General features: G+C 39.2%; 1 protein-coding gene across 2 annotated transcripts in view; it reads right to left on the bottom strand.

The window, feature by feature from the left end:
- The window catches only part of LOC136886855 (rho guanine nucleotide exchange factor 39), a 393,358-nt gene that overhangs the window by 334,139 nt on the left and 36,379 nt on the right, over positions 1-22,840 (bottom strand). For both annotated transcript variants that reach the window (XM_067159719.2, XM_067159708.2), the window contains exon 2: positions 18,817-18,938. In XM_067159719.2, the coding sequence (XP_067015820.2) occupies positions 18,817-18,928 (112 nt within the window). In that variant the 5' untranslated portion in view covers positions 18,929-18,938. The remainder of the gene's footprint in view (positions 1-18,816; positions 18,939-22,840) is intronic.

Raw genomic sequence — 22,840 nt, 5'->3', positions numbered from 1 at the left:
ATTGTATGTAAGCTTTGGGAAGCCATTCTTTCTGATTATATTAGACATGTTTGTGAAATTAATAACTGGTTCGATAGAAGGCAATTCGGTTTTAGGAAAGGTTATTCCACTGAAGCTCAACTTGTAGGATTCCAGCAAGATATAGCAGATATCTTGGATTCTGGAGGTCAAATGGACTGTATCGCGATTGACATGCCTAAAGCATTTGATAGGGTGGATCATGGGAGACTACTGGCAAAAATGAGAGAAATTGGACTAGACAAAAGAGTGACTGAATGGGTTGCTATTTTTCTAGAAAATAGATCTCAGAGAGTTAGAGTAGGTGAAGCTTTGTCTGACCCTGTAATAATTGAGAGGGGAGTTCCTCAAGGCAGTGTTATCGGACCTTTATGTTTTCTTATATATATAAATGATATGAGTAAAGGAGTGGAATCGGAGGTAAGGCTTTTTGCGGATGATGTTATTCTCTATAGAGTGATAAATAAGTTACAAGATTGTGAGCAACTGCAACGTGACCTCGAAAATATTGTGAGATGGACAGCAGGCAATGGTATGTTGATAAACGGGGCTAAAAGTCAGGTTGTGAGTTTTACAAATAGGAAAAGTCCTCTCAGTTTTAATTACTGCGTTGATGGGGTGAAAGTTCCTTTTGGGGATTATTGTAAGTATCTAGGTGTTAATATAAGGAAAGATCTTCACTGGGGTAATCACATAAATGGGATTGTAAATAAAGGGTACCGATCTCTGCACATGGTTATGAGGGTGTTTAGGGGTTGTAGTAAGGATGTAAAGGAGTGTGCATATAAGTCTCTGGTAAGACCCCAACTAGAGTATGGTTCCAGTGTATGGGACCCTCACCAGGATTACCTGATTCAAGAACTGGAAAAAATCCAAAGAAAAGCGGATCGATTTGTTCTGGGTGATTTCCGACAAAAGAGTAGCGTTACAAAAATGTTGCAATGTTTGCGTTGGGAAGAATTGAGAGAAAGAAGAAGAGCTGCTCGACTAAGTGGTATGTTCCGAGCTGTCAGCGGAGAGATGGCGTGGAATGACATTAGTAGACGAATAGGTTTGAATGGCGTCTATAAAAGTAGGAAAGATCACAATATGAAGATAAAGTTGGAATTCAAGAGGACAAACTGGGGCAAATATTCATTTATAGGAAGGGGAGTTAGGGATTGGAATAACTTACCAAGGGAGATGTTCAATAAATTTCCAATTTCTTTGAAATCATTTCGGAAAAGGCTAGGAAAGCAACAGATAGGGTATCTGCCACCTGGGCGACTGCCCTAAATGTAGATCAGTATTGATTGATTGACCGCGGCTTGCCTCCCTTTTTTCTATAGCTCGCTTGATTTGATCCAGAAATTTCACAATGTCACTACAGGCAGAACATTCCCGCTGAATCTCAAAGAAACTCACAGGTAAGCTGAGAACAATATACATGGAAAGGCCGGCCACACTCCCACTAGCCAGATGGGAGATTCCAGGTCGTCTGAGTCACCAGCCCCTTCCTGGAAGTACCGAAAAGAGCTGCCACGGGGCTGGCATGTAACACTATTTTAAAGAAGCCAATTTTCTCCCAGTGCGTTGTAACTGATGGGCTCGACAGCATTATCTTCTCATTTCTCAAGATCTGTTTACCCCATGAACAAAAATGGGAATTCTCGGAAGTCACTAAAATAGTTGTTGGGGAATTTCAGTCAGGAGAAACAAGGAACAATTTGACCTCGAAGCCTTCAACCCCTCCATCCTTCTAATACATATGCGAGAACCAATCAACGTCGAACTACGTTGCACAACCTATATCCCTTATATGTCCATCTCGATGTGAACTGTGGTATGCGTAAGCTTTACCTTCAGAACGTGTTGTGATTTATTGTGAAGAAGTGTGTCTGTGGCAATGCCCAAAGAAAAATCACCGGGCAAGTTGGCTGTGCGCTTAGGGGCGCGCGGCTGTGAGCTTGCATCCTGGAGATAGTGGGTTCGAGCCCCACTGTCAGCAGCCGTGAAGATGGTTTTCCGTGGTTTCCCCTTTCCCATCCCATCATCACCATATGAGTTATCTGTGTCGGCGTGATGTAAAAGAATCTAATTGCAAAGAAAAATCCTCAAAGTCCTATTGGCTGAAGTGGTGGATCACAGGGGATCCCAATTTCAGTATGGATGGAAGGGTAGTCCTCTACCAAGCTTGCTGTAAAGAGGTAAGTTTGTTTGTTCCTTTTACGAGGGTCGAGTCATCAGTCATGGCAACTATTTTTTTCTCGTGAACAGGGGACGACACGGAAAATCTAAGATATGTATTTGGAAATATAGGACATGCATAGTGCCTGAAGACAACTTCTGACTTAAGGAGATTCTCGTAGGAAAGAGACAGAACACAGGCCAATGGTAAACATTGTTTTATTATGGTATAGACAGCAAATACACAAGACTACGTACAAAGGACTGGTCTCCACTGGTTACAGACCTTCAAAATAATCACCCAAGGTGTCCACTGTGCGTTACCAGCGGTGGGGCAAGCGCTGAATACCATTCGCTGCTTGTGTATCGCTGATGTGCGACACCTCTCTCCGAAATGCTGTTACGATGTCCCCTTTGTTAGCAAACCGTTGTCCACGTAATGGCTTCTTGACTTTGGGGATTAGATCATAGTCACATGGGCTCAGATCAGGTGAACAAGGCAGGTGCGGAAGAACCTCCCATCCCCACCGTTGTGAGCGACGCTGAACGATGGCCGTGTTCTTGCCGCTGGTATTGCTGTATGTTCTTGCAATTCCGCTAGAGTCCAGCACCTGTCCTCATGTAAACACTGATCGATCACCATTATCCGTACATCTTTGTCCATGGACACTGGACGGACTGGGTGAGGCAAATAGGCAGTTGATACTCTATCCCGTTTGAATGTCTCCACCCACTCGCCACGGTTCTATAGGGCATGGCATGCACGTCTAATGCTTTCTGCAGCTCTGCATGGCATTAGCATGCATTTCTGCTGCGGAGAACTGCTATTTTAATATACGATTGTTGCTCCTGCTTGTTGACTTCCATTTCGTGATGCTCTCACTCACACACTCAACTTGGAGACATGCTTAGACCCACACTGTTGTTTACATACACCATCTAGTGGCATCATACTCAAGTACATACCGTATGTTTCCAAATGCACATCATAGATTTTCCGTGTTGTCTCCTGTTCGTGAGAAAAAAAATTAGTTGCCATGACTTATGACTCGACCTATGTATCTTTTTTTTGTAACGGAACTACAATCATATTTCATTGTACAATTTATAGGCCTATTAATTTACGTATTGTGGAAAGTTGTTTTGTTGCAATACTGTAATAGTCGTGAACTTTCAATAATTTATATTACGAAAATGTAATCATTTAACTGATGAACGAGGAATTAGAACGCCGGTGGTGTCTTGTCACAGTGGGGATGAAAATTAAAAATCTGTATTTTGAACTCTGATTCATTTCCTGTGAAAATAGAGATTTACAACTAAAATAGTTTCTTTCTTTCTTAATCTGTTTACCCTCCAGGGTAGGTTTATCTCTCAGACTCAGAAAAGGATCTTAAGGGTAGTGTCCTGGAGTGTGAGACTTTGGGTCGGGGATAAAACTGGGGAGGAGGACTAGTACCTCGCCCAGACAGCCTCACCTTCTGTGCTGAACAAGGGCCTTGTGAAGGCATGGGAAGACTGGAAGGGACAAGCAAAGAAGAGGGAAGTGGCCGCGTCCTTAAGTTAGGTACCATCCCGCCATGTTCCTGGATGAATGGGAAACCATGGAAAACCACCTGGCCAAAATTGGAAACGATCACTGATAGCAGGACCACTGAAATTGAGATCAGGCCTTTTGAGAGTGCTACTATTCCAAAATTTGAAATTCATTGGCAGTTTTCCATCACAGGTCACATGCATTTCGCCTGGCGTGTATTTCCGCTCAAACTTTGATTGTCAAGTTTTTCGCTCCCCCTAAACTATGATATAGATGTTGATTCCCATAGGGAACATGAAAAATTTGTCCTGAATGAGTAAATTTATAATAATAATAATAATAATAATAATAATAATAATAATAATAATAATATAACGGACCATTATAAAATTTATAATACCAATATAATGGTCCGTTATATTGGTATTATAAATTTACTCATTCAGGACAAATATTTCATGTTCCCGATGGCAATCAACATCTATATCATCTGATGGACAGGCAGGCATCAATTTTGGAAATGAGACTTAGGGCAGAATTCATAGACAGCACTTATACATAAGTGCCCCTTATAAGTCAGGTTTCATTTCATATTACCTACTTAAGCGTCCCACTTATAGCTATAAGTGGACCTCCCACACACACTTAAGTGACTCACTTATGTTGCACCAAGATGGAGGATGGTTTTGCTGAATGTGTTGCATTTCATTCACAGAATACCTTCCGTGCACACAGTAGAGACGGAAAATCCTGTCAAAATGCAATGTCACCAACAATTTAAACAAGGTTTCGTTTTAGTAAAGTGAGAGTTATGAATATTTTTGTTCCTTTGACTGAGAGAGTGAACATAACCTCTAGAGGACTCACTATCTCACCATTAATGAACATATCGTTTTGAGATTTTATGCCACCTCTAAATTTCAGGTTATTATTATTGATATTATTATCATCACTATCACCATTACTGGCATTTCGCTTAATTAACTGGAAATGTGTTACAAGTTGATAAGTTACCAAGACTGTAGGCCTATGGAATAGTAAAGAACTATACTGAATTATAAGAAAAACAAACGTGTTGCACTACTACCATTTATTTTAAGGTTGATTTGTGCTAATTATATCAGGTATTATATCGTTTGCTGGTATATATAAGAAGTTTCTGAAATTATGGCATCGCACATCAATACATAAATACATACTAATTACATTTTATTGGGGAAGTAATTAGGCTACGGCTACAGGTATATTTGTCAAATCATTAAAAGCGTTGTAAGGCTAGATAGTCTACATTTGGATGAATATTTGTATAAGTTCGAGTGCCTGGATAACTAAACATATTATAAAGAAGAAAATTAGACTCTGGGTATTTTTGTAGTTTGCATTGTCCACAAAAAGTTTTTCTCACGTCATTCATATTCTGATGAGAAACTGCGTGTGTCTACTTGTTCTATATTATGTTCATGTACTGTACTTCGATACAAGTTCTTGCAGGTGCCGTCTCAGCTTGCTGTTTTGTTATCCATTCTGATAATCAAATCTAATATAGACTATCTTTTAATCTCAAAAATTTTGCGCGCGTAAGCGCGATGTCCTTCGGTAAACAAAATACAATAGATCATCCTACTATTCGGTAGCCAGAACTACACAATCCAGGAAGCATGAGCATAATATACAGCGTTGCCACATCTCCAGTGATACTGTATCAATGAGTGTGCTCTATAAGTGCTGTCTATGAAATGTAAACTCATATAAGTGAATACTTATTATAAGTGATCCCTTATTACTTAAGGGTTCCACTTATATATAAGTCCTGACAATGAATTCAGCCCTTAGTCTCTCATAGCGCATTGGCACTGCTGGTGTAGCCTATGCAATGGCCTCCACGGTATGCACTAGCCAGCGTCTTGCTAGGTGTGCTAAGTACCAACTGATGAGCCCACCTTAGCACATGAGGGCGAAATGCAGGCAACCAAGAATGAGTTAGCTGGAAAATTTATAATGTCCAATAACGGACCATTATATTGGTATTCCCCCTCAACTATTCGTGGTGATGGTAACGCTACGAAGACAGATGGTCAATTCTGAATTTTTGACACAGTGATTTTGTCCTGTTTCGTATTATATCGCACGCAAAAAAAATTTTGTACTAAGAGGCCCACAACCTCACCAGGACGAATAGAAATGAACAGTGTGACGACTCCCTCTGAATCACATGTTAACATAGACGGTGTACATGTCCTCCGCCACCTGTAGCGCTGCTGTCGATAAAAGGGTCAAGTATGCGCGCTTTTTGTCGGCTTACTGTGGAAGTGTGCAAACAGTTTGTGGTCTTTTTCAGTAGTTTTATACATTCTCCAGTTGTATAAGTGCAAAATAGCTGGCATTAACTTTTCATGAACAGAAAAGTGAAAAAGATTTTGCATTTGAGAAGTAGGATGTATACTTTGGCACATGCTTCAATTTACTACCGCATGTGAATATGCCTACAACTTGCAATGTCCCCGGTTGTAATTCGGGTTACAATAAACATTCAAATGATAAGCGTCATTTTTGTTTCACCCACAAAAGATCCCACTCTGCTATCCCACGTCAACATCTGCCTTAAGGTGATAGTACCCTTAACATAATTTTTTCAGTCAGATTAGAGCCATGGCAAAAACTGTTGTCAAAGAGAATGCCAAAATCACAAGTACAGCTCAGGAAAAAATTACAGCACCCTTACCTTTGATCAGCCACAATTATCTTTTTTCTTTTTTGTTTGCTAGTTGCTTTACGTCGCACTGACACAGACAGGTCTTATAGCAACGATAGGATACGAAAGGCCTAGGAGTTGGAAGGAAGCGGCCATGTCCTTAAATAAGGTACAGCCCCAGAATTTGCCTGGTGTGAAAATGGGAAACCATGGGAAACCATCTTCAGGGCTGCCGACAGTGGGATTCGAACCTACTATCTCCCGGATGCAAGCTCACAGTCGCGTGCCCCTAACAGCACGGCAAACTACCTCGGTCCACCATTGTCAAGTTGGGGAGATGAACAAATAGCTCCTTTCACCAGTTCAAAAATTAATGTCATTCATCAGTTTTGTGGGTATATTGTTAAACATGCAAGCGAAGTGATAGGTGGTACAGCATGTATTGGTTCTATGCAAAACAATACAGTGGAGGACCTAACAAGTCTAGAAGAATATGTTAACGCATCCAACTATCTTATTTTTCCATCGAGTGAATTATTATTGATGTTTTCTCATGTAGAGGAAGTTGTTGTGAGAAATATTAGTGTACAAGAAGCATATGAGGTGAAATATTTCAAGAATGCCTGGATAGTTTATCTTCAATTACTGTTTCTTATAGACTTGGGTGCTGCACTGAACATGCTCAGGACTTGGTACCAAAATTAATTTTTCATTACATACGATGCCGATTTTATTTCCGAACAAAAGAAGTACGGAAAGAAATGCAAGCTTGTACGGCCGCAAAACATACCCGGAAAATGTCCAAGGTGTCCAGTTAACTGACTGATGGGGTGAAGTGCTGATAAGGTTAATTAATTTGAGCATGTTAATATATAATTTAACTTAAGTACTTATGTAGGAATTACATATGTATGACATACCGGTATGTAACATCATGTGGGTGCCTGCAGAGTTTTAATGTGTTTATATTACGCAGCATGTACACTAACAGTCGAACATGTGTTTTTTTAAGGTTATAGCTGATAATTACAACTGAGTTTCATTTTGTGGTGAACTAATGAAATAGCTCTATACACACATACCCATTTGACATATTCATTAAGACACTGACGAACCAATTTCAGAAGTAATGTCATTAAATCATTACTAAATGTAAAATATTTCCTACGAATTTGTCACATATTTCTTTCAAAACAAGGAACACTATAATCTTAATTTGCACAAAACACAGATCGCACATAAACACAGTCATCGGTCAGTAAAGAGAATGCACATTCCTGAAACATAACAATAATAAACACACGGTTTTAAATAATTTATTTAAACGATAAATTCCGAATTAAATCACATCAGACCTCATTTAAAATCACATGTTCAGGGACAGCTGATCCCTGTTTACCTACACCAGCGCCGCGTAGTGTAGGAACATATCAAACAGCAGAAGTCGTCACACTATGTACTTCTATTCGTCCTGACCTCACAAAAACATTGTTCGTTTCTGTCTTATCTCATTTGTTTTCGTTCTTTTCTTCGTGGGTTTTAACACACTTTTTAGTTTCAATTATATAAAAATGTTAACCATTTTTCACTAAGGATGTCTCAAGCAAGTTGTTTGTTGCTCCATCTAATGATTGAGATATGTATATTGTTGTTGCCAGGACAAAACCCCCAATGTGATAATATTTTTGGAAATATACAGACCTGCAGCACATACATTATGAAGAGCAAAAATGCCTTGATAATATTCACACAATATTGCACCTTAGATGACAGAACCTTACCGGCCAAAGTTCTAAGCTAAAATATTCTACATAGGAGGTTTTGTCCTGGCAGCGACGATATGGTAAGTTTTATATTTTCCATCGTGTCTCTCTTGTTTTTTATTTGTTCCTTCATTATGGTTTTTGTACATTTTTAGCTTATATTATGTAAATAACTTTAACCCCCTTTTTTCACTGAAGATGGCTCAAACGAGTCGAAACTTGTATGACTTATTACTCCATCTAATAATGGACATGTCATATGTTATGTATTGAATAGGACAACACATTAAATTTTCCTTGGTAAAGCTTGACATACAATCTCTGTGAACACTGAACATGAGGGAGTGATGTGACTAGCAACGCAAGGAAAGCATTCATGATTTCAAACTTACAATACCCTACTGATCAGTGTTAGAGTATCATGTTTACATCAACGTACTGAGCTAATTTAAGATGTATGTCACAAAGAATGCAGCTAATAATGTTCAATCTTAAGTCTTGCCCCGCAGGTGAAGTCTTATCTAATCCTCAAATTGGCCAATAATGTACACGGTGGTTAACTACGATTTATGGTGCCAATAGTGCTATTCAGGAGGGGTCGAATAGAAATAACCTTTCACCCCGAGGGCAAGTTATGAGTTACTTTACTCATAGATGTGTAACTATACAATAGTAAGAACCCTGAATTTGTTAAGTGAGGAAATTTTGTAAATTAATTTCTTATGTAAATTAGTGAAAATCACGTGATTTTATTAAGTTAATATATAAAAATCTAGTATCGTAAGAATCGTTTACAGTAAAATTAAATTCTTTCAAGGTCCACCTATTCAATACAATGACGTTTTATTGTGATTTAATCACATGTCAAATGGTCAAATGGTACTAGTTTCGGCATCTATGTGCCATCATAAGCCTTAAGTACAAATTCAACAATATATATATTCCTAAAACATGTAAAACACATTTTAACACATTATAAAATACAATTACTGCAGTGATACACGAGATAAGTTAAAATTATGATACAATCGATTGCTGTGATATAAAATTCTAAAAATTCCGGCTGTTTGTTACTTAGTTCAGTCTGTGTACATCTTGGATAAGTGAATTTGTGCTGGTGTATGCTATCTATGTGAGTGACATTTATTCCTTTGGTATTAGGTGGATCCAGAAGTTTATTTTGATCACGTAAGATCGTGATAAAAATAAAGATGAATTCCCACTTCAATTTAAACCTGAAGGAGAAAATAGCCAAGTTAGACATTGGAAGCAATGTATGGAAGTTACTAGAAACATTAGGATCATTGAATGACGATTGACTCACCTCGAGCAGCATGTTAAACGTGCTGTTACACAGACGGAGCCAGATGAAGTGTGTGGGCAGCGGTAAAGGAGGCGGAGCACCTGCAGGGGAATGGAACTAAGGCGGGGCGGAAGGACTGGGTAGTGGGGGTAAATGACGGGAGTGTGTATTCCGGATTACTTGGAAAATCAAACTGTTTTTCGATAGTTTGGTATTTTTAAGCCAATCGATTTAAAGATCGAAAAGGATATTGGGTTTCTCGTAAATTTCATTTAAATTATATTGGGGTTGAAGTATTGATCGCAGCTGATGAACAACTTTCAATAATATTCATTATGGGTCCCTTGTTTGCTGTTTGAAGAACTTCCATATCTTGTTCAATGTCGGTAAATTTGTGATTAGCGTCGTGCATATGTATACCCATGGCGGAGAACTTATTGTGTCTCATCGTGTTGATGTGTTCTGATTTCTGTCAGCAAGGAACCTGTCTGCTGCAGAAATTCATTGACAGATTTGCGAAGTGTACGGTGATACTGTTATGAGTGAAAGCAAAGTGTGTTAGTGGGTACGACAATTCAAAGATGGCCGTGACAACGTCCATGATGAGGACCGCTCCGGTCGCCCTTCTTTGATTACAGACGATTTGGTGGCTTCAGTTGAAGTGAAGATTCGTGAGAACAGGCGCTTCACAATAACAGGTCTCTCAAACGAATTTCCTGATGCGTTGAGATCAGTGCTTTACAACATTGTTTCTGAACACCTAAAGTTTAGGAAATTGTGCTCCTGTTGGGTCTCGAAACTCCTAACAGAAGACCACAAAAACCAAAGATTTGAGTGTGCGATGAAGTTCTTGACTCGTTATGATAAAGAAAGTGACGGCTTCTTGAGTCAGATTGTAACTGGAGCGAAACATGGGTTTCGCATATCACGCCCGAATCGAAGCAACAGAGCATGGAATGGAGACACTTGCCTGTAAATGTGAAGGCCAAACAGACTCTGTCCAAGCGCAAAATCATGGCATCGGTGTTTTGTTGGTCGACTTCATGCAACGAGGAACCACCATCAATGCAGAAGCATGTTGCCAAACCCCGAGAAAGTTACGCAGAGCGATTCAAAACAAAAGACGCGGCACGCTGACAAAGGGAACTGTCCTTCTCTATGACAATGCAAGACCTCACACTGCAGGTCAGACCTGCGATTTATTAGACAGTTTTGTCTGGGAAGTTTTAAACCACCCACACTACAGTCCTGATCTTGCACCGAGCGATTACCATCTGTTCCTCCACCTCAAACATCACCTCAGTGGCAACCATTACAATGATGAAGACGACGTGAAAACGGCAATGAACTCTTGATTATCGGAGCAGGCGGCAAGTTTCTATGAAGAGGGTATGATAAGTGTTTGCACTTGGCAACTATGTCGAAAAATAGAGTGAAGTATGTACTTTCTGAAAATAAATTTACTTTTTTGAAATAACATTTCGTTGTGTACTTATTTTCAAACTTACCTTACTTAAAAAAACACACCTCGTATAAACTTGCACGACAAGTAACACTCACTCATTATCCATTGATATTCTGATTCTCTACTGTGCATTATGCTGGCGAATATGCTGTTGTTTCTGCTATTGATATTCTCATTTTGGTTATTTTGTCACGCTCCTTCTAGACTTAGACTTTTGTCCTTCTGCTTTAGATGTGACTGTTGAGTCTACTGTGACTTGCAAAATGTATTCCAAGACTGTTTTGCAGAGAAGGTATTCAGATACTGTGCTTAAGTGAAGTTACTGGTGAAATTGTTCTGAGGTACCCTGAATCGAAAGATGTTATTCCAAGGTGATAATCCTGAAACGCTTATATGGATATGAGAAGTTCATGGCGTAAATGAAAGCTAAGTCTATGGTTGTGCTATGTGGCCACAGTGAAGTGAAAATTCTGTAATACGACATCTGAGAGTAGCGAGGAAGCAGCGGATCAAATCCAATTAATACTGGTGGTGAACTACAGGATCGTGGACATAAGAGGGAAGAATACATGTGACAATTTGAGGCTAGGAGTCACACTAAGCGAATTAGTGTTAATATACATTGAGGCAGGTGGTGGTACCTAATCCTCATAAATTGGAGTTTAAGTGTTTTAAAATAGGGTCTGTAAGGGCAATAAAGAATATAAACCAAGCTATGTACAGTAAATATTTCAATTTTTAAATATGTGATTTTATTTGTGTCTATGATTTTTGTAAATGTGGTTGTCGTTTTCTAAAGATATTGATGGAAGTTGCTAGGAGGAAATGTTGTAATATATGTATTATTTACTGGTGTGTAAAGTGTTTGTTTATATGGTGATTATTTTCATGAGACAGTGATGGAAGTTTATGGGAGAAAATGTTGTAATATATGCATAAATGGGGAATTTGTAAATTTCTAGGAGTATTCATTGATATTAAATTCGTAGTTAAGCTAATAATAGTATTTTTAGTGGCATGCTACCTAGATTTAATTTCAGGGAGTTAACTAGTGTCAGGTAAGCTACAGAAGCAAATTGGATTCGTGACAGCAAATAATCCTCGCCTTGAGAGAAAGGGATCATTCATGCTCTACAAATTTGATTATTCATTTCTGTAATTATATTACAGTAGTGCCCAATTACAACTTCATGTTTTGTTTTGTTCCAGTATGTTTATCTTATAGTAAAGGAGGGGGGGAATAATTGTATGTGTACCTTAGCAAATTCGTATACATTTATCAATCATTATAGTAGTTAAGTTCAAATACCGCTCAACAATGGGGCAAATACATATAACCGTTTGTAAAAAGTTACAAATGTCGCCCAAGCATATGGCGAGTATTATAAGCAGTTACAGGTGGTAGAACAAGCCCTATGAATAATAAACAATCATACCCTTTAACCAATGATATAGTCCAAAAACAATCTTTATGAATAAAAATTGTATATCATTTACTGTGTATCTCCTCTTCAAAAACATAATCCTTACAAACAAAAATACAACATTAAAAAAGTTTGCTCTTATATAACAGTAGATATGGATATGAGAAACTGATGGTGTAAATGAAAGCTGCTGTAAGTCCATGGTTGTGCTATGTGGCCACATGGGTACTGTCGCCCAGTGAAGTGAAAATTCTGTAAAATGACGTCGGAGAGTTGGGAGGAAGCAGTGGATCAACTCCAATTAATACTGGTGTTGGAGGTTGATCTACATTCGTTATATAGGCTGTTAAGTTTCATAGTGAGGAAAAAGCAAATACCTGATGATTGGTGTAAAGGTGTAATAATACCAGTATTTAAGAAAAGTGACAGGAAGGTATGTGACAATTATCAAGGAATTACACTGTTGGCACATGTAACCAAAATATTGGAGAGGATAATAGAAAGGAGGATGAGAGGAAGGGCGGAAAGAAATTTAGAACAGTATGGATTTCGACAGGGAAGGTCAATGATAGGCCATATATTTACCATGAGATTACATCGACCTGTAAAGATTTTCTGGCAAAAGTAATTGTATTTTGTGTCCTTATGTAAAAAAATAATACCAGTTGTTTCGTATCACGTACAGATTCGTCACAAGTCCATCTCATGTTCATGATAATGGAGCTTTGTTGTTGTAAATGAGGTTTGCATTGAATGTATGGAATGCAGGTAATGGACATGCCTGAGAGAAAATATTGTATGTGCTCTGTTTTGGAGGGGTAAGGTCTCTCAGCGGATTGTACGCTACTTTGGACATATAATGCGCCGAGATGGTAGTCTTCAAAAGCTGATTGTTGAGGGCAAAGTCCAGGGATCCAGACGAGGACGAGTACCAACGCGATGGATTGACATGGTGAACGGCCCCCTACAGTGTTCTCTCAGAGCAATCACATTGAAAGCTTTAGATAGGGAAGAATGGCGGAGTATGGTTCATCGGCTAGAGGGCTGAATATTATGATAGTCACGACGTCTCAGTCATGAGGCAAAACGAAGAAGAGGAAAGGTAATCATACACGAACACCAGAAGAACAATTAGACCAGTTGCAGTTAGCGCATGCGCAATGTCAGATAAGGTCAAAATGTCAAAATCACGTTTCTCCGTAGTCTGAGAGGAGCATCTGAGAATGTGTGTGTCACACCTTTGTCTACAAGTTACAACGTGCACCTGAAGACGATTGAGTGAATAAGTGAGTTACAGTAGTTTGTGTTAAAAGGGCAAGCGGCAGTGATGTTTGGAAGCGAAAATGTGTTAACAATCCCTACTCCTTCTGTTATATATATATATATATATAGCCAGTATACAAGGCCAGAAGCGAAATATTACGTCATTTATAAAAAGCCTGTACTTGGCATATTTGAACATGAAGTTAGGTGATCAAGACAAGATTTTTGCACCCCATATCGAGTGTAAAAAGTGCGTCGAAAATCTGCGGCAATGGTACAATAGGTTGCTGCCATCAATGCCATTCGGAATCCCAATGGCTTGGCGGGAACAAAGAAATCATTTTGACGAATGTTATTTTTGTGTATGTAAAGTGTCCAGGTTCAATACGAAAAACAAAAGCACATTGGGTATCCCTGCCTACCATCTGCCATAACCACCGTACCACATGGACCCGATATTACTGTCTCAAAACCACCAATACAGTTAACAGAGAGTGTGTCTTCGTCATCTTCAAGTGCGGAGGATGGTGATGATACCTTTGTACCGGATGTTGAGAATAAAACTCGTCTTTATAATCAGTGTGACTTAAATGATTTGGTGCGTGGCCTAGGCCTCACTAAAGAAAAAGAGTGATTTTGGATCAAGATTAAAAGAGAAATTTTTTTACTTCCTGGGACAACTACATACTGTTATAGAAATCGGGAGGAAAAATTCTGGCAGTTTTTTGTTCACGAAGACGAACTTGTGTTTTGCTGTGATACCCTGGCTTGACTCGCTGTATTGGAACTACAGGGTCTTTATTTATGCTTAGCAGGAACTTTCTCGCTCAACCTTGGCCACCAGTGATGGTTCAGTTGCCAACTACCGCGCGTGCGTATGTACAGCAGAACACGGCGCTCAAAATCATTATGTATTTTACTCACCATGTTTACAGTTTATGCTGAAAATGTTCCCCATGCGCTGCCGAACATAATCGGCATCTCCTAATGAAGTTTTCGGTTACTCTACCAAGTTCTTCAGCACTGATGGATGCAATTGCAGCTCTTATATTATCTTTAACTCATCTAGTGTGTGAGGGTTGTTCCCATAAACTACATTTTTTAACATTCCCCACAAATAAAAATCATATGTCGTTAAACCTGGGCTACGAGGGGGCCACAGATTTTTACTTATGATCTTCGTACGAAACACGTTTCAGTAAGGAGATAATGACCTTTACGTCTATCTTTATTGTTTACTGAACCTGTATGTTTGAATCTCTTGGCCAGTTGTTTAATTGCCCGATTGATAGTGTTTGTTAACCAGACTCAAATTTACCTGTTTGCTTCCACTCTAATTTAACAAGCCCTCGCCAGAGGTCAGATGGACAGTGCTATTTGTATTGCCACCAGGATGCGGTAGACTACCTGCCACTTCCTGGGAGGAGACTGGGGGAGAGTGTGTGATGAAGAAGATACGGACAGGCTGTCGCGTAGTGAGGACGATGACATAGTAGTCAATGTAACTAGCACATTCGGAGTTTATGTGAAGTTAAACATGTGTAGCGAGTGTTCTTGCATAGTGTATTTAAGTGTGTAAATATATCTTGTTAATAATTCCACAGAAATCCAGTGATATGAACCGGCTACCTACCTCGTGTCCTATACCTACAGTCCACTACATTCCTCGTGCTATCCTACCTAAACCTTGTACTTATCCTAATTCACTCAATTCAAACTCGCGTACATTCCTATCCCACCTCATTTCAGATAGGAACGGGTCTCCCTGGAAATTTCGCTCGAAACTTTTGTCATGTCCTAGCGCACTATTTCCTGCACTTAATGTAAGTATTGTGCAGATATACACGTTCACGTAACTAATATTTCACATACATTACAGCACTGTAGACAATCACAATAAAACACTATACAATACGACATCCAGTACGCAGTAGCTTCATTGAACACCCTACTACCTCGGAGCTCAGCTCTCAGCAACTGCAGAAGTGCCGGAAACCTTGCGCGCCAGCGGCCAGTAGCGGACTGTCATTGGCGGCCAAGGTTGAGCGAGAAAGTTCCTGCCAAGCCTAAATAAAGACCGTGCATTTACCAAGCAAAGGACTGGCATCTATTTTACTGATACCAGTAAAAAGTCTCAAAGGTGTTCTTCTGTACAATGGAAAGAAACTTGCTTCAGTGCCAGTCACCCATTCAACATCTCTTTATGAAAACTATCACAATTTATCTACGGTGTTGCAGAAACGGAACTACAATGAACACAGATGATTACTGTGCTGTAATTTAAAAGTGTGCGGTATCATATTAGGGCAGCAAGTAGGATATACAAAGTTCCCGTGTTTTCTGTGTGAGTGGGACTCTCGGGACGGGTCAGTGTCTGAGTGCCCAAGAGGAAACAGTTCATGTCTAGAGAAAAAAAAATTGTAAATCGTCCATTCATTGATCCTCAAAGTGTGTTATTGTTCCCTTTACATATTAAATTGGAAATTATGAAGCAGTACGTGAAGAGTTTGGATAGAGACAGTCCCTGCTTTCGGTACCTCTGTCAGAAATTTCCAGGACTGCCTGATGCCAAATTAAGGTAGGTGTTTTCGACGGCCCCCAAATTCGGAAGCTTATGAAGGACCCAAAATTCAGTTCGATGATAAACAAAACACAGCTTCAGGCATGGGAATCATTCAAGGATGTTTGTAGCAAATTCCTGGGAAATGTTGAAGAGGTTAACTACCAACAGATTGTGGAAACCATGCTGTACAATTTCCAGGAATTTGGTTGCCGCATGAGCTTAAAATTACATTTCCTGCAGTCATCTGGATTATTTTCCTGCAAATTTAGGAGTACCGGTATTCAGTGAGGAACGTGGTGAGCAGTTCCTTCAGGATCTAAAAGAAATGGAAGAAGGTATCAGGGGCGATGGGACGTCTCCACAATGTCATTTTACTGTTGGTGTCTAGAGAGAGATAACACTACTGAGGAACACAAACGCAAATCAACACAGCGTTCATTCACATCAAAGTGCAGCAAACAGTAGTGTTCTTGTAGTGAGATTCATACATTCTAACAATGAACATGTTAATCTTTTGTACATTCATTGCAATTTGATCGTGTCCCACTCAAATTACACGTATTCGCTATTATGGTGTTTTCCATCAAAATTACAATAATATGTCAAAATTGGATTTCAAATAGCAAAAAAAATTGTATGCGATAGGCAAAAATGATTTACATATTTGAAATCAGCACATCATTAAGGGTAAATCACCTCTTCATCCTTTCGCCGGAGAAAAAAAGAATTCCACAGGCCGGTGTTACTGATGGAAAAACAGTGTGAATATGGAAAAGATCTGGTGATGATGGTATTCCTTGATCTAGAGAAGGCATACAATAGTGTTAATAGAGAAAAGGTGTGGGAAACCCTGAAGAAAGAAAAAAAAAAAAAAAAAAAAGGATGTGGAAGGCAATCAAGGGAACTAGTGAAAGCAATGTACTATATAAGAATTGTTCCACTTGTGTCCAGACTCTAGTGGGGAGAACAGATTGGCTGTCTTCACTTAGGTTTATAATTGTTATGGATGAAGTTCTGAAGGAAACAAAGGCAAGGTATGGAGGCGATATGAAAATATTGTTGTTTGCATATGACATAGTGATCTGGGTACTCAACAGTACAGAAGTGCAAATCCAACTAGAGGCTTTAAATGACAATATTGAGAAATATGGTATGAAAATCAGTGTGGAGAAGAGCAAAACAATGGTGATGACAAGATGAGAAAGAGAAGGAATTTTTAGTATTATAGGACAAAACCTTGAGGTAGTATACTACTTCAAATATTTGGGAAGTGAAATAATGGGAGATGGAAGTTGGATAAGGAGATCATTCTACCAGAATGTAAGGAACCTGGTGTGGAACAAAGAAGTTCCTATGAAATGTAAAGAGATAATGTACAAGATGTACCATAACTCTACATTAACATATGCATCAGAGACTTGGACTCTGATAGCAAGAAATGAGGGTAAAATTCAGGCGAATGAGATGAAGTTCCTGAGGAGTAGGCCTATAGCAGGGAAGACAAGGGGAGAGAGTAAGCAGTGTTGAGGTCAGAAAAGAGGATTAGAAAAACTGAGTGATAGGATGGAGAAGAAGATCTTGAGATGATTTGGACAGGTTATGAGGAAGGAGGAAAGAAGGAAAGAAGGATACCAAAACAAGTGTTTGAGGCTAACAAGGAGAGGCCAGACACCGATTTCAACGAGCTTCAGTGTACCTGTTGGGGGTCACTAAACAGTAGCTCGTTTATAAGCGTTTAGGTCAATACGCTTTCGTTTTCGAAAAAATTGAGGACCAAAGTCATGACGCAGGATCCGCTTCGGACTAAGTGGAGGTGATAGAACACTATAAAGTGAACACATTTTACTTAAAAATCTCAAGATCCGCAACTTAATAATTTCTGAAAAATTTATGAAATCCCCAATTTCAATGCATCGCATATATACTTAGACAGTTACACCACAGTCAAACGGAGCGGTGGCCGAGTGATCACCGTACTTATCTATGAACCTTGACAATGTGACTTCGAGTCTCATCAAACATTAACTTATTTTGTACAAGAAATATAGCTGTGACGAGACTTGAACTCACGTCTTCGAGGTTCGCAGACAAGAACGGTGACCACTAGGCCACCACTCCCGTTGACTGCGATGTAACTCTCCAAGTATATCGGTGTTGCATTGGGATCGGGGATTCATCAATTTATTGGAAATTATTAGGTTGCAGACTTGACATGTTTAAGTAAAATTTCTTTGCTGTTTAGTCTTCTACCACCATCACTTTGTCCAAAGTGTATCCTGCGTCATGACATTTGAACTCATTTTCTTTGGAAACAATAGCCTATTGACCTGTCCTATCCTTGTAAGATAGAAAGAAATAGGGCAAGAGAGAGGCCCAGAGCAAGATGTTTGGACTCTGTCAAGAACAGTATAAGAAAAAGTAGACTGGACTTGAATACAATTACTGAAGAGGAGTAGTGAATGAGAGGCAATGTTGGAGAAGTGCCATCAACACCCCGACCTAGCACGCGCTGGACAAGAGGAAATTAAAATGATGGTACAACAGAATCTAATACAATTACAATTCACTGAAATGCCAAATCCGTTCAGATTACATATAACGTTGAAAATTTCAGCATTATACCTTTCAACCTGGTTCTTGTAGTGAGAATATTCCGTTCATGAATAACATTTCGAAGTTCTGCACTTAGTGTAAGGCGATCCTGAGGCGTGTTACACAATGAAACTGGATCCATGCCACAGTTCCTAAAATATAACAAAACAAAAAGAATCATCATGAAGTAAACATTAGTCATATAAAATGAGGACAGAAAGCAGAAAGGGACTGAAATGGTTGAATTAAAACAACTGCACATAATTCATGATGATGATGATTATTGATGTTGACCCATGTGTGATAAACTGAAAATAATATTCTCTCACCCATGGGTAATGTAACCATTTGCAATTTAGAAAATATGAAATGAATTAACGGTGAGTGAAATAAGTATAAATACCAAGACAATGGGCGCCACCTGTAAAACAATTACAGGAATATATAACTATGTAGAGCAAAGAGTAACTCCCTCTCCAAAGGCGACGGTCACCGGGCTGACGAAGCTCCAGACTTACTTTATAACCTTACCTGTTTACCCCTGAAATTAGATGTAGGTAGCATGCCAGGTTCATCCTCACTCTACTGATAAAAAGATTTACTGCAAGTTTGATACCAGGACTTTACTCCCAAAATAATAAACAAAAATATAATAAATACCACAATAATCATCACTTAAAGAGACCCCCTCCTGATTGCCGTCCACAAAGGCAACGTACAAACAACTACGACCAACATTAATCATTACTTCACGAGACCTACTCGTTTGTCGTTTACAAAGGCAAATATACACACCACTAACAACCAAATCATTACTTGATGAGACCTACTCGTTTGTCGTTTACAAAGGCAAATATACACACCACTAACAACAACCAAATCATTACTTGACGAGATATACATTTCTTAACATACCTCCAGGTAAGAGTCCCACTACACTCACTACTGTTACAGAACAAAAATCGTATTCTGGTAGAGAAAAGTACGACGACTTTCTCTACGTACGGATGCAACCTTCTTTACGAAGAGCATCCCTAACCTTATTTACACACTTCATCGACGTCTCGAATCCTTCTCGAGTGCTGCACAGGTTAGTGTGGTGCCGCACGTTTCTCCAACTGTAACTGGATACTCGGCACTTCTTGACGCGTCACTCAGTCAACCCAACCTCGCTTAAAATAAAGCCCTTGTATTGGCTATTGAGTGTCTGATGTGACATTGAACGTCCACTCGCGTATATCCACACTGATCCACTCCAATTCTTCAGCCTATACTACCTGCCGTACCCCGCGTTTCCAAGCCACTTTGTTGCAACACATTCAACTGACTTCAACCGTCCTTCCTGATATAGTCGCAGTTTTCCCGGTTGCACAATCCTACGGCTAGGCCATATTTACAGACTCTTACCCAAACGGAAATTTAGACAAAATATAATGATGCACAAATGCAATATTCCCTAACTACACATTCTTCGTATAATATTACGTTTTTACATTCTCAATAAACAAAATTACATGATTTTAACATTACAAACTATATACGAAAATTTCCTAACCTAAAAATTCGGGGATCGTACATACGCACGGTTACAGTAAATAATGCAAATATTAAGCTTGGATCATTATGATTATTTTTACTTGTGATGTACATCCACTTATTAGTATCATTATTAGTTTCCGTTCGCATTATTTGTGAGGTTATGTCATGAAACATTTGTTGAAAGTTATACAGAAGTCGTAGGCACGACATCGTAATTAGTGTAAAACCTTCAATTAGTATGTTTAATATATTTTAATTATAGTTTATTTAATGCTAAATTATCTTTTATTAAGTGTTAAACATGACTAGTATATGGCTTCTCTGTAAATATGTAGTATAAAAATGTATAACCTCAAATACATATTGTTTAACCTTAAAATCTAGATAGTCGAAAGCGGTAGAAAATTCCATAATGTTCATAAGTTAGACTTATTGGACTATAATTTGGTATATATGAAGGGTTCTGGAAACTTACTGTAAGGTTTTATTATCCAGATACATGTAGAGACATTATGAATGTTGTAGATATTTCCATGTACGTTTGTAAATACTGAAGGAAAGTTCAAGTACCCATTCGACTAGCTGGTCGATCAATGTTTGGAGTGTGTTTCATTAGAGTGTTGTAAGAACTCTTCCAGAAGTCGATCATTCTAGATGGTTGATCGAGTAGTATAAATATCGAGCTGTCAGTCAGTGAAGTCAGTTCTAAGTTCGCAGTTCTTAGTTCTTGGGACTCAGGCAAGTGATGGACTGGGAGCGACCGTTGGGCTCCGAGGTGGAGTCCGAGTATTGGACTCAAGTGAGTGAGGCGGTGAATTCAAGAGAGAGTGTGTTAAAGTGCGCGCGTCAGTGTTGTTTATATCTGTACTTGCCAGAATAGACTTCAGGGTACTCCACTATTGAGTGTTGTATATAGTGTCATTTGCTAATGTGTATAATTGTGTGTTGTGACGTACAGTGTAAATAAAGTAATTTATACAAGGAAGTGAACGTGTTCTCGTGTGATATTCATTTACGTCAAATAAAATCGCAACGTAGAATGATAAATTGGCGACCGTGACAGGACTCGACAGGATAATTCAAGACTCAGCAATGAAGATCGACCAAATGAGCTTGGTGATGTTACAGAAAGCACAGACATCCCGAGGTTTACCGACAGCTGGAAGAAAAGCGAACTTACTAGAGATGCTGCGCCAGGATTTGATAGACAATGGAGAGGACCCAGACAGTTTCGACTTCGAAGTCACCTCGGAGGAAGAAACCAACGACTGGGTATGCAGTATGTTCGCACAACTAACTGTGTTGATTCAGGCCAAGTCTGAAAAACTCGAGGGTAAAATCAAGGCCCAGTATGAAAAACTCGAGGCCCAGTCTCAAGGAATAAATGACCAAATCAAGTCGGACAACGAAGTACGAGCCTCGGTGGAGTCCGTAGTTCAAGGCCCAGCGGAAACAGCGAGTGCACTGAGTGAAACATGAAAGGCATGACCAAGGGGAAAGTCAGTGGAGTGTTGACTGCCACGCGAGGTCCTGCAGATCATTGCTACGGAGAACAGGGACACCGTCAGCCAGACCCAGCGGATCCCCCCATGGAAAGGTGGTGCCCATTGATTGAACTATCTAGCTGCGATATGTGGACTTCAGCAACGCCAACGAGAAGACAATGTGACTGAGGTAGTCTAAGTGTAATTAAATAGTGAGGACTAAGAGAGATGATGAAATAGATATAAGGATACCTAGATATAATTTAAGACCTAGAGTAAGGAACGTACAGGATAGATACTGAAAGTTTTAGGGGGGATAATTGTCGTAGGTACGACATCGTAATTGGTGTAAAACCTTCAATTAGTATGTTTAATATATTTTAATTATAGTTTATTTAATGCTATATTATCTTTTATTAAGTGTTAAACATGACTAGTATATGGTTTCTCTGTAAATATGTAGTATAAAATTGAATAACCTCAAATACGTATTGTTTAACCTTAAAATCTAGATAGTCGAAAGTGGTAGAAAATTCCATAATGTTCGTAAGTTAGACTTATTGTACTATAATTTGGTATATATGAAGGGTTTTGGAAACTTACTGTAAGGTTTTATTATCCAGATACATGTAGAGACATTAAGAATTTTGTAGATATTTCCATGTACGTTTGTAAATACTGAAGGAAAGTTCGAGTACCCATTCGACTAGCTGGTCGATTGATGTTTCGAGTGTGTTTCATTAGGGTGTTGTACGAACTCTTCCAGAAGTCGATCATTCTAGATGGTTGATCGAGTAGTATAAATATCGAACTGTCGGTCAGTGAAGTCAGTTCTTTCTGAGTTCGCAGTTCTTAGTTCTTGGGACTCAGGCAAGTGATAGACTGGGAGTGACGGTAGGGCTCCGAGGTGGAGTCTGAGTATTGGACTCAAGTGAGTGAGGCGGTGAATTCAAGAGAGAGTATGTAATAGTGCGCGCGTCAGTGCTGTTGATATCTATACTTGTCAGAATGGACTTCAGGGTACTCCGCTA

The sequence above is a fragment of the Anabrus simplex genome, chromosome 1 (assembly GCF_040414725.1).
Source record: "Anabrus simplex isolate iqAnaSimp1 chromosome 1, ASM4041472v1, whole genome shotgun sequence".
Classification (NCBI taxonomy): Eukaryota; Metazoa; Arthropoda; class Insecta; order Orthoptera; family Tettigoniidae; genus Anabrus; species Anabrus simplex.
This window is presented reverse-complemented; position numbering and strand designations above follow the sequence as displayed.